General features: G+C 45.3%; 1 protein-coding gene across 1 annotated transcript; it reads right to left on the bottom strand.

Moving 5' to 3' along the window:
- Positions 1–5,061: 5,061 nt before the first annotated feature.
- Positions 5,062–10,437, bottom strand: LOC307042872 (uncharacterized protein; the record flags this gene model as incomplete). The annotated part of the gene is made up of 4 exons (XM_079687042.1): positions 5,062–5,268; positions 6,006–6,161; positions 10,060–10,136; positions 10,224–10,437. 4 exons carry the CDS (start codon positions 10,435–10,437, stop codon positions 5,188–5,190), a joined length of 528 nt encoding a protein of 175 aa, XP_079543168.1. The 3' UTR covers positions 5,062–5,187.
- Positions 10,438–13,671: the final 3,234 nt, after the last annotated feature.

Genomic DNA, 13,671 nt, shown 5'->3' with positions numbered 1-13,671 from the left:
GGTTGCACAAATACCAGCCTGTCAGGACATCGAGTCCACAGTAAAAAGGACCGGAGCTAGCGTTCGTTCCTGGGTGCGTTGTGCATCCACCTCCCTGCAGCACACACTCTCCACAGCTTTATCAGGAAACCGTATTACTTCTCTCTCTCTCCCCCCCCTCCCCTCCCCTTCGCTGCTCTCTCTCTCTCCCCTCCGGTACACGGCACCGTAAGACATAGTGTGGAGTTGCATTAGGTAACGCTGTGGTGTCTGTACTGCTCCAGCCGTCTCCTTTGTGTTTGTTTGTTTGTTTCCCCCTGTCTGTGTTGTTTGTGTGTGCGTGGTGGCTGTCACTCCTGGCTCCCGGCTCAACCCCCACTCACCTGCTGCAATCAGCTGTGCACCCTCCCCTACTACACACCTGCTTTCCATCAAGCCATTTACAACGACATATCAATGGAGGCTCCACAACCTTTCTCCGCCAGATCGTCAAGTATCAGCCGTATCTCGCGTCTCTCCTCCGCTACACAGCACCGTAGTGTGGAGTTGCACTAGGTAACGCGAGATACGGCTGATACTTGCGCATTAGTTTCTGTTATGGATCAGTATCAACAGTCCTGCCAGTAACGTTACTATATTATCAATGCTCCTTTAGTTATAGCCTGATATATGATAGCTAACTTTACAATGTTGTGATGTGACGTTAGCTAACATTGTGTAGCTAACGCCGGTCACTCACCAAGATAGCTGCCCAGTTCTCCACTGGTTCTCCTCACACCACAGCTCAATTTCTCTCCGATGGCCGTTATTTCTTCTAATCCTTGGCTGCTCCTGGTCTCTTGGACGCCTAGCAGGCTCATAATTATAAGGTTGTGGTCCGTCATATGCATTCGAATATTCATGTTCAACTTCTTCTGTGTCGAAACTAGCATTGGGATCCATGTTTATTAATACGTTACACCGGCCGCTCTCCTCCTTGTGTCCCCCGTGTTACGTCACACGCGGGAGGTCACGTGCCGAGGCTATTTTATGCGGAAGTGAACATTTCTTACAAAAACGACGCCAGATGTCACTGTAGTGTATATTTCTGTATATTTTTGGGAAAATCTAGTGTATTCATCATTTTCCTACACATTTATTCATAGGTGTCTTTAACCTGGAGGTTGCTCTAAAAAGAAAATATCTGAAATAGAAATGAAATATCTGACTCTTGCTGGCTGCTAAATCCTTCACTGATTTAGGCAGTTGCTGATTCTGTTTGCTAATTGGTGCGGGGCAGCAGGGCATTTAGGGTGGATTTATAAGACTTTCTCTTGCTGAAAATAGGGTCTAGAAAAAACAAGAATGATACCAGTGACATAGTGCCAACACTAGCTAGTTGTGGGCTAAAAACAATACGTTGAGAGAAGGGGTCTGCGAGGTCGGTTGATGTACCTCTGCTCACAGTATTCGACTACCAGTTGGGTTAAAGGGTATGGCCTCTCTGAATGCCCTAGTTATCTCACTCCCAAAAAAAAGTTAAAGATTTCACATACAAATATATAACTTTGCTGAAAAGAATATTGATAGTGCAAAAACAAATAATATATATGATGTGTTTCAACTTAAAAATCTGTAATAAAGGACAAGGTAGTTTTGACTTCATGAACAAGCAACAACAACAAAAATGATTATATAATTTATATACACTGTATTAAACTGTAAATAAATAAAATAAATGTCATCCTCCCACTGAAACAGTTTTAGATTTCATTTGTTCACTTTCTGCCACAGCAGCAGTAAACCCACAAGACTCATGGGAGAGTGAGTCATAGAGCCGACGCTGCAGACAGGATGATGTGATAATGTGATGGGCAGTAGAGAAACATGTGCCGGCATTGAGAGCTTAATCCGTCTTATCGATGACAGGTCTGTAGATCTGCGGAAAGCCTACGATCAATGGCACTTGAACCCCTTTAAATATCAGAAGTGCCGACATCCCTCCCGTCTCCATGTCTCGTCCAATCAGGATTGATTGCAGCACATCCTCACTCCTCCACGGACAAGTGACTGCTGTTAGTCTCCTCATCTTTAATAATGATGATGCTGCACATTGATCCCTTAACATCTGTCTGTTGTGCTGAGCACTGGCTTGAAATTCACTGCTGTAATGCTGTACCGGATTATACAGCGCCACTCAGATTAAAAGCCAAGTCTCCAGCTAGGAATGGATGCGATGCCGGTATAAAAAAATCAATATAAATTAATTTAATTACAGTAACACACAGTAAGTAAAGTTTCCAATCCAGGTAGTACAGGGTAAGAATAAAAACGTACGACGTCGCTGTTTCAATTGGGTTTTGGGGTTGTTTGTTGTTTGTTGTTTTCAAAATTGTTCCTCATTCATAACTAATGATTAATTCTCCCCAATTATTTTAATTTTATCACAGACATTCACTTTGGATGAGGTTATGTGTTGATGTGGTTTTGATGTAATGGTTGCCCAGTGGACACAGAGGAATTGTAGATTTCTTTCAACCAATCATTTATTTTGTTGTGCTCAAAAAGGAATCTGGTATACTCTATATACTGTATACATTTCCAGTGAATGTTCAAATAAAATAGAAGATGGACCAAAATCCCCCCACAATAGGTGTTTCTTACTCTTTCAGTGTAGTAATACAATGCTTAATTGATTTTGAGTCACTGGGTCACATGACGCAACTGAAAAAATATCAAGTTTGCAATTAGACTTGGAAAAACAAGCAAAATGCAAAGAAGTTAAAACTGATCTACTTTCAAAAAATGCAGAAAATATTTGTTCTCTTGTTTTAATAACCCACCGCAGCGACAGACATTGCATTCACTGTGATTGCTTCCCATTGCTTCATGATTACAAGCACGCATCACTTACTGAGAACCCCTTGTGCCTCAGTGGGCGATTTGAATCCGACACTGGAATGACTACCACTTCAAATACTAAGGGAAATACACTGAATGTAAGTAAATTAAATGGCTATCACACCATTTGCTGACTATAAAAAGGAATGTAATGTCATAAAGAAAATGTCAAAGATTATAGATAAACAAACCAATTATAAGATAATGCCTTTCTAAGACAAATGACAGTACACTTTGTAACCATGTATCTGTGAGTATTCTGAACTTATTTGCTGACATTTTTCCAAGGAGCACAGTGTCTTATAGTGTATATTTGTCAAATAATAAGGCACATGTTCAGTGTCCTCACATGGCCTCCTAACAATGCTATTGACCTTTCCAGTGACACCGCCTGTATTTCAGTTTGCCGAATGCTCAAACAGCCACTGCTGAACCCCCGGAGGTGCGGGTTGTTTGCCATGATTAACAGTCCCTTCTCCCAATCTCTGACAAGCACAAGGACCACTCTGCCCGTGTGATACACTTCTTCCCAAATTGAATCCTCACCTCTTTTTTCTTGTTAGTGATGTAATCGCACTTGGTAGCGCCACTTCTCACAGGACACCTATCCTCTTTTCATTTGCAGCAATAAAGTATTATGTGTGAGCAGCTACCAAAAACGCGTTTGAGGTCAACTCGGGCATTCATCAGCGCTGCTCCCCGCTGAGGATGTAATGATCAAAGTTTGTGTGCCACAGGCAAAGCACAATTTACAGCACCCCCAAGCGCCCTTGCCCATCACTCTGCATGTCGCTAAGCTTATCATTGTTCAGACCAATTATATGACCCGGGCAGAAGAATAAGATTGTCGTTCTGTACCAGTGCTTTGCCAAATAAATAAGTGTTTAATGACCCTCTCACTCCCCCTTTTCAACTTAATTAGGGGGGGAACAGATTTGCTGGATGGATGACTCTACAGCAGCCGATTGTGAGTTTGAAGCAGGGGACTGCCAGCCCTTCATTTGTTGTGTTGTTGGTTTGTTCTGCAGCTGCTTGATGGCTGCCCAAGCCACTTAACTGTAGCTGACCACCAGCAGTCCCAGCTGTGTGGCTGCAGACATTCAAACCTCCTGCTGCACTAGTCTGAGAAAAACAGGCAAGAGCATCATGTAACCTATCCTGCAGGTTGCCGAACTCTGTCTCTTAAATGAAACATACATGTGCTCATATGTGAGTTTTATTGATAGATTGCAACCAAGCATATTTTAGTGATGACATTTTTACAAGGGACAGAAAACGAGGATTTACTGCAGGATAGTAATTCTGCATCTGGCTTATGACACATCAGTGTGGCTCCCTGCAATAAAAACAGCATGATGGAAAAATAAACATCTTCATGATTGGTCATTTGTGTTGGCCAATGTGGCTGTTCACAATGCAAACATGGAGTGAATAGTGCCTACAAATATGAAATACTGAAGATTAAAGATTCAGGATGACAACAAAAAAGTACATAAAATGTAGTGTCTGATGTGAGTAAACAGAAAAGGGTTGCTATTGATTATCAGCTACATTTAATCTCTTTTTTACGACCCTCCCATCACACAGTGTGCACTTTGCCCTTCATCACCTTGAAAAAATCAGCAACAAAATAACGGCTCATCATACATCAGCAAAATCTAGATTCAATGTTGGACAGGGTATACATAATTTCAACAGCATCTGGGAATAAATAGAACAAGAATCGGGGGCTCAAGGTGAAGGCAGATTCTTCTTGTGCATTGTGCAAGGCAATTACAATTGTATTCAGTGACAGCTGCTTGGGTGCACTTCTTTGTGTTAAAGGATGCTTTATGACTGAAAGCTTTGTGTGACTTCTATTGAATGACATGCTGTTTATGTCTTAGCATCTGTACATCTTGTCAACGCTATATTTTGATGCAAATGCAGGCTGTGCAAACATCTTTTTCTGTGTCCTGTATGCAATTAGGTATTTTAAGTCCAGTGTGCTGGATTTAGGGGGATCTATTTGACAGGGTTTGTAACAATGCTTTCACTTGTGTATTCCCGCCTGAAACCAGGAAACCTTTTTTTTCTACATCAGAATAAGCCCTCGTTATCTTTTTTGGGAGCAGGTCCTCTTTAAAAGGAGTCTGTCATGTTGCACCTTGTTCCAGAACGGACATACCAAACCATTAGATGCCACTTATGTTAGGATTATGTTTTAAACAGGACCCAGGCGCAGGCAATGACTGAAGATGTTTAAATGGTTTATTGTTTCGGAGACTCAGGCAGGTTTGGTGATTATGGAGGTCCGGAGTGGAGGTAGGCAGTGAGAGGCTGGACTGATTACCAGGCAGGCAGGTAGGATGCAGGAAGAAGCAGGCAGGTTGGCTGGAAGCTCTGGTGGATGATGGCCGAGGGATTGCACTGGAAACACAAGAGAAACTAGTTACAAAGAGTACGGATTTACACACAGACAGGATAACTGAATGGGCAGCCAGGAGGATGTAATACCACTGGTGTAGAAAACAATCTGGCGGTGAGTTGCTGGGAGACTGGAGTAGATAAGCTGTGTCCTGATTAGATGATGAGGGACAGCCGAGTCGGACGGCCAGGTGAGAGCAATCAGGCTGCTGCCTGCAAGGGACACCACACCCTCTCCACACACACACACAGGGGAACAAACAGGGACACAGTTTGGACTGTGACAGTACCCCCCCCTCAACGGGAGCCTCCAGGCGAACCACCAGGCTTATCTGGGTGGTCCCTGCGAAAGTCCCGAATGAGAGAGGGACATAGAATGAGCTTGCGGGACACCCAGCTCCTCTCCTCAGGACCATAACCCTCCCAATCAACCAGATACTGGTACCCACGGCCCCGGCGGCGAATGTCCAACAGCCGTTGGACCGTGTAGGCCGGGTGGTCATCAATAACAAGGGTGGGTGGAGAGGAGATGGCTGGAGGGCACAAAGGGCTGGACAACACTGGTTTCAACTGGGACACATGAAAGGTTGGGTGAATTCTCATGGAGGGAGGTAGCTTGAGTCTAACAGCAGATGGATTGATTATGCGCTCGATCACATAGGGGCCAATGAAGCGTGGTTTCAACTTCTTAGACTCAGCTTGTAAAGAAATATTCTTTGAAGAAAGCCAAACTTTCTGACCTGGTTGGAACTGGGGAGCTGCGGTCCGGTAGCGGTTTGCAATATGCCGATTGCGTTCATCGGAGCGGAGAAGGGCAGAGCGGGCATCCTTCCAAATCCTACGACAACGACGGAGATGGGCTTGGACAGAGGGAACTGCGATCTCATCCTCTTGGGCTGGGAACAAAGGGGGTTGATATCCAAGAGAACATTCAAATGGGGACATACCGATAGCAGCACTAGACAGTGAGTTATGAGCGTATTCAATCCAGGGCAGATGTAAGCTCCAGGAGGTGGGATTCTGGGAGGTGACACAGCGAAGTGCAGCTCCAAGGTCCTGATTGGCTCTTTCGGCCTGCCCGTTAGTCTGAGGATGATAGCCTGAGGAGAGACTGACAGATGCTCCAAGTGCTCGACAGAATGCTTTCCATACCTGAGATATGAACTGTGGCCCTCTGTCGGAAACAATGTCTGTTGGAATGCCATGGAGCCGGACAACATGATTGACCAGGAGGTCAGCAGTTCCAGAGGCTGTGGGGAGTTTAGGAAGAGGCACAAAATGAACTGCTTTGGAAAAGCGATCAACAATAGTGAGAATGGTTGAGTTACCCTGTGAAACCGGGAGGCCAGTAACAAAATCTAGGCCGATGTGACTCCAGGGACGACTAGGAACTGGGAGAGGCTGGAGTAGACCGATAGGAGCCTGGTGTGAAGACTTGCTACGGGCGCAAATCGTGCAGGCCAGCACAAAGGCTCGAGAGTCCGCTTCCATAGAAGGCCACCAGAAGTGTCGTCTCAGGAGGGATAGGGTCCGACTCACACCCGGGTGGCAGGCAAAGCGGGAAGCATGGGTCCATAGGAGAACCTGTGAGCGGACAGAGTCAGGTACAAACAAACGGTTAGCTGGACCCTTTCCTGGATCTGGATGGTCTCTCTGTGCCTTCCTCACTGAGTTCTCAATCTCCCATGTTACAGCGCCCACCACTCTGGTAGCGGGGATTATGGTGTCAGGAGCTATGGGATCCTGATCCACTGCAAACTGCCGGGACAATGCGTCAGGTTTAAGGTTTCTAGAACCAGGTCGGTAGGTAAGGGTGAAGTTGAACCTCCCAAAAAACAATGCCCAGCGTGCCTGACGGGAGTTTAGTCATTTGGCAGTTTGTATGTAGACCAGGTTCCTGTGGTCTGTCCACACAATGAATGGATGTTCAGAGCCTTCCAGCCAGTGCCTCCATTCTTCCAGCGCAAGCAGCTCCCTGTCGCCAACATCATAGTTGCGCTCAGGGGTTGTCAGTCGTCGGGAAAAAAAAGCACAAGGGTGAAGCTTTTGGTCGGAGACTGAGCGTTGTGATAGAACCGCCCCCACACCGGTGTTGGATGCATCAACCTCAACAATAAACTGAAGAGATGAGTCAGGGTTCATAAGAATAGGAGCCGAGGTGAAACGTCTCTTCAGCTCAGAGAAGGCAGCCTCAGCCTGAGTAGTCCACGAGAAGGGGATTGCTGGGGAGGTGAGTTGGTTTTGAGGACCGGCAACACGACTGTAGTCTCTGATGAACCGGTGATAAAAATTTGCAAAGCCCAAGAAACGTTGGAGCTGCTTCCTGGTGGAAGGCTTGGGCCATTGTGCCACTGCTTGTACCTTCTCTGGGTCTGTTCTCAGCTGACCTTGCTCAATGATGTAGCCCAGGAAATCCACTGAATCCACGTGAAATTTGCATTTCTCTACTTTGACAAACAGCTTGTTCTCGAGGAGCCTTTGTAGAACCTGCTGCACATGTTGGGTGTGTTCCTCCATGGTCTGTGAGAATATCAAGATATCATCAAGATCCACAAATACTGAACGGTTCAGGAAGTCACGGAGGACATCGTTCACAAGAGCCTGGAAGACAGCTGGGGCATTGGTGAGTCCAAAGGGCATCACTAGATACTCGAAATGGCCTAGTGGGGTGTTGAACGCCGTCTTCCACTCGTCTCCTTGACGTATGCGGACAAGGTGGTAAGCATTCCTGAGGTCGAGTTTCGAGAAAATGGTGGCCTTCTGTAGGGGTTCGAAGGCTGAATTGATGAGGGGCAGTGGATACTTGTTCTTGATGGTGATGTTGTTAAGGCCCCGGTAGTCAATGCAGGGGCGTAGGGAGCGGTCCTTCTTGGATACAAAGAAGAAGCCTGCTCCGACGGGAGAAGAAGAGGGTCTTATGATGCCAGCAGCCAGTGAGTCTTTGATGTATGTCTCCATGGCCTCACGCTCAGTTCGGGACAAGTTAAACAGGCGACTGGATGGGAGAGATGCCCCAGGAAGAAGATCTATTGTACAGTCGTAAGGGCGATGAGGGGGCAGAAAAAGAGCTCGCTGCTTGCTGAAAACCTCTCCCAGGCGATGATAAACCGGAGGGACAGCGGACAAGTTGAGTGGCTCCTGCTGAACTGGAGGAATACCGACCTCTGCTGGGGGAATTGCAGACCGCAGGCATGAAGAGTGACAAAAGGAACTCCAACTCCTTACTTGATTCTCCGACCAGTCCATGTGGGGGTTGTGCAGTCTTAACCATGGCTGGCCAAGAACTAGGGGTGTGTGAGGGGAGGACATGACGTGGAACTGAATCATTTCATGGTGATTACCGGACAGGACGAGATGTAGGGGTTCGGTGACATGGGTAACGCGTGCCAGGAGCTTCCCATTCAGACCTCGAGCATTGAGAGGAGCTGTCAGAGGTTGAGTTGAGATGCCGGCTGAGGCAACCAGTTGGGCATCCAAAAAACTCTCATCAGCCCCAGAGTCCACTAGGGCAGGCAGAGAGAGAGACTGTTGATTTAACAGCAGTGTGGCTCCAATAGGCTTGCGGGTCTGGGGGGTTGAAGAAGAAACAGCCTTGCTCACCAGTATCCCCACCTTTACTGGCGAGCACCCTCTTTTGGGCGCTGGGGGCATGTGTCCACGAGATGACCGGAGTGAGCACAGTAGACACAAAGTCCCTCTCTCATTCTCCGGAGACGTTCTTGGGGAGTGAGTCGGGCTCTGCCTAGCTGCATCGGTTCCTCTGAAGACAGGAGAGGAGAAAAGACTTCAGATGGAGCACTAGGACTTGGGAAAGTCTCCGACCTGAATCTTGCGAGAGGAGACGAGACAGGGCGAGAGGGGAGTGACCCAGGAGATCGACTGGCTCTTTCCCTACGGCGCTCCCTAAGGCGGTTATCCAGTCTTATGGCTAGGGAGACCAACTCATCCAAGTTAGCTGATTCGTCCCTGACTGCTAACTCATCTTTAACAGAATCAGTTAGCCCGGTTTGAAAAACCCCTTGAAGCGCTGTGTCATTCCACCCCGCCTCTGCCGCTAAGGTCCTAAACTCCACTGAGTATTCGGCTACACTACGGGAGCCCTGTCGCAGTGAGAGGAGGCGTTTAGTAGCGTCCCTACCGCTGACGGGGTGGTGGAAAACTCTCTTCATTTCTTCTGTAAACTCTGGATAAGAATAACAGAGGTTGGACTGACTCTCCCATACAGCTGATGCCCAGGCTAGGGCGCTACCTGTAAGTAAACCTATCATATAACAAATCTTAGCTCTGTCATTAGCATAAGTAGACGGCTGCTGCTCAAACACAAGAGAACACTGCATTAAGAAAGAGTTACATGTCCCTAAGGCACCTGCGTACCGCTCTGGAGTGGGAATGTTTGGCTCACGTGAAGGGAGAGCGGGCTGGGCTGGAACCTGTGCTAACGGAGCTGGATCCTCCGGAGCAGGCGGAGCAAGATGAGTTGAAACCAGGTTGAGGTGATGTCCCATCTGTGCTACATTGGCGGCTAGTGATGCGAGGTTATCCATAACCTCTCTGAGCATCTGGTCATGCCGGCCCACGAGGACGCCTTGGTTGGAGAGAGCCTCACGAATTGGGTCCGGGCCTGCTGGGTCCATGGTGGCCAGATTGTTCTGTTAGGATTATGTTTTAAACAGGACCCAGGCGCAGGCAATGACTGAAGATGTTTAAATGGTTTATTGTTTCGGAGACTCAGGCAGGTTTGGTGATTATGGAGGTCCGGAGTGGAGGTAGGCAGTGAGAGGCTGGACTGATTACCAGGCAGGCAGGTAGGATGCAGGAAGAAGCAGGCAGGTTGGCTGGAAGCTCTGGTGGATGATGGCCGAGGGATTGCACTGGAAACACAAGAGAAACTAGTTACAAAGAGTACGGATTTACACACAGACAGGATAACTGAATGGGCAGCCAGGAGGATGTAATACCACTGGTGTAGAAAACAATCTGGCGGTGAGTTGCTGGGAGACTGGAGTAGATAAGCTGTGTCCTGATTAGATGATGAGGGACAGCCGAGTCGGACGGCCAGGTGAGAGCAATCAGGCTGCTGCCTGCAAGGGACACCACACCCTCTCCACACACACACACACAGGGGAACAAACAGGGACACAGTTTGGACTGTGACAACTTAATTGTATTCATTTGACAGAAGTAGTTACATTGAATATAGAAGGAAGAAATCACATGTAATTAATGACTAGTTTCTGAAGAATGTTATATATAGTGTATTCAATTATGCTACGTGTGTAAGCGATGATATGAGTTGGGGAATTTTTCTAGATTGAAACTGAATGAAAAGTGAGAATATTCATTTGCATATTTTGCCAGGATTTAAATGAGATGGTCATTATTATATCAATATTGTCTGTGAATTAAATAGGTAGCCTGGTCAGGGATGAGATAAATCCAGTTTAGCACACACACAGTGAGCATGAGGGAGCTGAGCATTGAGAGAACAGGCCTTTGTCACAGCGGACATTTTGACTGGCATTGCAGGAAAAGCACAGGTGGGATTATAACATCAACAATGGCCCTGTTCTATTTCAGTGTCCCAATGAAAACTCACAATACCAGCACCCTGAAACTGAGCCACAAATTGAAATTCAGCCATCATTAATTGTATCATTTTCAGCTGAGCTTTCCCTACCAAGACTTGCCAAAATGTCTTCTGCTAAAAAAATTGCATTTATTGGATTTATGTGGATGTTCAATGTTATAAACGGTTTAGCCCTGTGATACCATCAGCCTAATTGATTCAAGTGTCAACCAGCTGGCACACTTGGTATTTATAAGCTGTTGTTTATAGGTCAAGTGCCATTTAGCATGGCACCTGATTTAGATCACAATAAATGAATTAGTATGCTTATACTAGGAACAAAACTAATATATGTAGCATTCTGCTTAATCATTCTTAATGCAACTACAAACTACTTGTTTACTATTAGCAGCAGGTTATTTATGCTTTGATAAAGAAATTGTTATCATATAATGAAGTGTTTCTCTTGATTCAAGATGCACTAGATATTGCTAACATTTCCTCACAGCCTCTGCACACGCATGGTCTGCACATAAATAGTTTATTCAGTGTTTCGCTTATTGTGCTTTGTGGACATTGAATGACCATAATCTCTTTGCATGCTTATTGTGGTTTTGTATAGCTGTAATTTCTTTACTGTTCATTTTCAGAATCATTTGATAGTTCATGGCCGATCATATTTTCATTATTCTTATTTCCACAGTGTCAGCCAATCAGCCTGATTGTTGGAAACACCTGTGCATGAGAGCTTGCGTGTGAATACTTTAGAAAGCTCATTCTTTTAACTGTCTCCAAAGCTTGCTAATGTAAGCCTACGTTTTGGTATGTTTAAAATCAATGTCCTACAAAAAATGTTTATCACATGGATCACAAACTATACACAACTGTGCTGGGATTGATGATTTTACAGAATGGAGGGCATGAGCAAACCCTTAAATCACAGAGTGGTTGGTACAGGTCATACATCTCAAATAATGAGATAATGTCAGGTCTCGTGGACAATCTCACAGGAAATAACTAGCAGGGAAATAACTAGAAGACATGTCTGATAACATAGTATTTAGAAATGTACTATTTTAACTAGATTGAAAGTTCCTATGAATATGTACATAATTTTGAAAACAACAAAAGTGTTTCAGCCAAACAAACTGCAGTTAACCTTTAGCAGCAACCTACCAGAAACGGATCACACCACGGAGAACAGTGTCCAAATTGTGAATTGGCGGCTTAATGTTTTCCCCGGGATTATTAAATGTCCTATAATGATTCACATCTCGTTAAAATCGTAGCCTTTTTCATTCTTCAATTTTTTAATTAGCATATTCGGTTGCCACCAGGAGTCCCAGCTGCTTCTGTATCTTGATGGGCGACACCAGCTGTCCTCTGGAAACTGCTCATGATGCTGGTTACATACAGAGACACAACTACTGTAGATTCCTGCTTTATGGGATATTCAGGTTAAAATAGCACCCAAATAATCTGTATAGTGGGCAATATAGTCCAATTTTACAGAACAGATGTGAGCGTTATCCCTATGTGAGTCTTTCTCAACACTTTTTGGCTTAAGTTGTAAGTCAGATTTTTTTTTTTTAAATACATAGAGTAAACTGCAATGCAAGAATGTTATAACATCGGAGTTCTCTTTTTGGCTATTAATTTAAAGTGCTATAAGTCCATGCCAGACTCGCCCACTAGCTCAGATTGTGCCCAGCGGGTACAGAGAGTGCCATCGTCAGATGTCCTGTTGGACGGTAAGTAGTGAGGAGTGTTTGAGAGACTCATGTAGATCGGCCTGTAGTGAGCTGGCCAGCTGCAGACTGTCCTCAGTGGACCTTCTTCTGGATAAACGTCACAGCATCCATAGGAAAAGGTGTGTGAGAAGATGTTTTTATCAACAGAAATATGCCAATGGCTGGGATTTACACGACATCTCCCACTCCCTATCACACACACACACACACACACACACACACACACACACACACACACACACACACACACACACACACACACACACACACACACACACACACACACACACACACACACACACACACACAGTCAATCCCACCACTGCTGTTGCAGTCCAGCTGGCACTGAAAGGGATGCTTTGATGTTGGCAGAGGCCAAAAAAAAATCAGCTGGAATTGCATGAAGGGTGTAAGTCGTGAGCGGTTCTGCCTGTAGTAAACATAGTTTAGCTTCTGTGCTGGAGATGATGTTCAGACAAATAGAACAAAAACATTTTAACGACCATCCTTTTGGACCACAACTCAAGACAGAGCAGACTGGGCACTTGGAGTTGTCAGATAAAAATGAAATATGGAGGGCATTTAAGCTTTTTGTTTGGAGGACAAGAAAACAGTTACAAATTCATATTTTACCTCTATAAATGAATCTTAAGACAACCAGCATGCATTCATCAAGTACTTTAATGTGCAAGAGTTGTTCACGGATTGCCCATTTGTGACTCTCTCATATAGTAAAGAGAGTGTGTATTTATAGTAGTCTCTTAAAACTTTGTAAATTCATCCGGCGGTAAGTAACTAACATGAAAACAATTACATTTACCTGCCATTACATCAAAGCACAAATAGTGGTCACATTGGTCCCAAAATCTGTCAACCAAAACATGTTCTTGACTTGGGGCAAAGGAACATTTTATGTTTTACTTTAAACCAGAATTCACTTTAAATTCACCACATATTTTGTACAATTGAGTCATAACTGAAATCCACACACACACAGACCCAAGCAGAGCTGTGCATCTCTGGCTCTCTGGACATTATCATTTGAGCTCGCTAGCCTCCGCTGAGGCTGTAACCAGGCCCGTGTCCCAT

Source organism: Notothenia rossii (assembly GCF_949606895.1).
Source record: "Notothenia rossii genome assembly, chromosome: 6".
Lineage (NCBI taxonomy): Eukaryota > Metazoa > Chordata > Actinopteri > Perciformes > Nototheniidae > Notothenia > Notothenia rossii.
The sequence above is the reverse complement of the archived record's forward strand: the minus strand, read 5'-3'. Positions and strand labels throughout refer to the sequence as shown.